At 57.2% G+C, this 1777-nt stretch overlaps 1 protein-coding gene across 1 annotated transcript in view; it reads right to left on the reverse strand.

The window, feature by feature from the left end:
• Positions 1-1777, reverse strand: part of NXN (nucleoredoxin) — a gene marked incomplete at its 5' end in the record, with an annotated part of 12840 nt that overhangs the window by 2607 nt on the left and 8456 nt on the right. Inside the window, one exon of the mRNA XM_010189933.1 lies at positions 352-476. Within this exon, the coding sequence (XP_010188235.1) occupies positions 352-476 (125 nt within the window). The remainder of the gene's footprint in view (positions 1-351; positions 477-1777) is intronic.

Genomic DNA, 1777 nt, shown 5'->3' on the forward strand with positions numbered 1-1777 from the left:
CTCCCTGTCCCCAGCCCTTTCCTGCCTGCGCAGCCTCAGGGTTCGAGGGAGCAGCTGGCAGCTCCCTCCCACCACCTCCAGCCCCTCTCTGCCCGTCCCCTTACCCGCTGTCAGTCTTTTCTGCCTCCAAGCAAACGCAGCTGGGACCCCTTTGCCTGCAGTAACATCCAGCAATGAGTGCAGGAGACTGAGACAGGACTTGGGTCTGGCTTTGCGCTGCAGTCCCCTACAGCTGTAGTAGCTCCACGCCTCAGTTTACCCTCCTAAAGAGTGTTAACAGCAGTAACCAACCCAGCTCAGTCCTCCTATGAAGACACTTCAGGACACAGCCCTGTGCTCTTCTCCGCTTACCTCGCCCGCCACAAAGAAGAGCAACGGTGCCTCCTCCTCTTTGGCTTTGTACTTGGCGATGATTTTTTCAGCTATGGGCTGAATCAGTTGCTTCGCTGCCTCTGACTCTCCGTCATCCTCTGAATCTGCAGGGCACAGAGGTGGGGAGATAAAAACAAAAGAGACAAGGCAAAAAAGGAGGTTAGGACCAAACGGATGCAAACGGGCCGGGCGCAGGCAGCTCTGTCCCACAGCACCACCACGGAGGAAACCGGAGCCCGGATGCGCGGCACCAACTTCAAAGCCACGCAGCTCTGTAGCAATTAGGGAGCAGCTGAAATGCGCTTTTCATGTGAGACGGGGAAACACGGAACAGAAGAGTGGCTCCTGCTCCCCAGATACTTCACTGCTCGCTCCCTGGTGCCGCTGCTGAAGCGCAGGGACAAACGGGCACAAAAAAGCTGCTCTGCAGTTTGCGAAGCGTTGGGAGGTTTTGAAGACTGAACGAAGGTGCTGATCTGAGGCTGCCTGGCACCCCTGCCCGCCACCCACCATCCCTCCACCTCAGGATGGCTGCTCCACAGCTCTTCTGCTCCAGTCTCGGCAGCAGCAGCACAGCAAAGGCAGCTTTGATTTGACACAGGTGGAGTAGAAAGAGATGGCAACATCAATCAAACGCCAGCCACCACTGAAGTTCAAATACCGAGCTGGAAAGAGGAGAGACTGTGTCCTTGAGCAGCATCAAGATGAAACGATTTCAATTCGGGGACAGCTTTTAGCATTAAAAAAGAAAAAAAGTTAAAAGCCAGAAAGGAGGCCCCACATCTCTGGGCCACAGGCAGCTCTCGTGGTCCCCAGTGTAACCACCCGATGTGACCTGTCCAGCCCTGCACTCTCGGCCGTCGCTTCACACTTCTCTGCCCCCCTCTCTGGCTTCCCCAAGCAAAGCAGGGGGTGCCAGTGCCACTGCACACTGCATTTTGGCGTCTGTCCCACACGCACGACAGTGATGAATACCCAGAACCGTGGGGTGTCTGCGGGGACTGATTTTTCTACAACGACTGCTGGCGGTGCCCCAGGCAGCCCTGCACACTCTGGCTAACCCAGTCCCAACCTCCCTGGGGATGGATGCGGATCGGTCAGGATTCAGCTCTTCTCAAGCTGCCTTCTCCTGTGGCTGCCTTCTCCTGGCACCAGCTGACTGGGGGGATCTCCCAGCAGAACACAGGATCACCAGGAGCCCCCAGCCCCGACGCCTGCCTCAGTGCCCCAGCAGATTTCACCCTCAAGCACCAGGCGAGAGCCCCAGCTGCGGGTGGAGAGCGCTCTCCTGACGAGCTGTTTGCAACAAGGTGATAGAAAAACTTTGCTCGGAGGAAGACAAAAATAACTCTTTCCAGAGGCCCGCAGCGCCGGCCCCAATCAATCACGCTTGGGGTGGCCAGAC

Source organism: Mesitornis unicolor, unplaced genomic scaffold (genome assembly GCF_000695765.1).
Source record: "Mesitornis unicolor isolate BGI_N332 unplaced genomic scaffold, ASM69576v1 scaffold7538, whole genome shotgun sequence".
NCBI lineage: Eukaryota > Metazoa > Chordata > Aves > Mesitornithiformes > Mesitornithidae > Mesitornis > Mesitornis unicolor.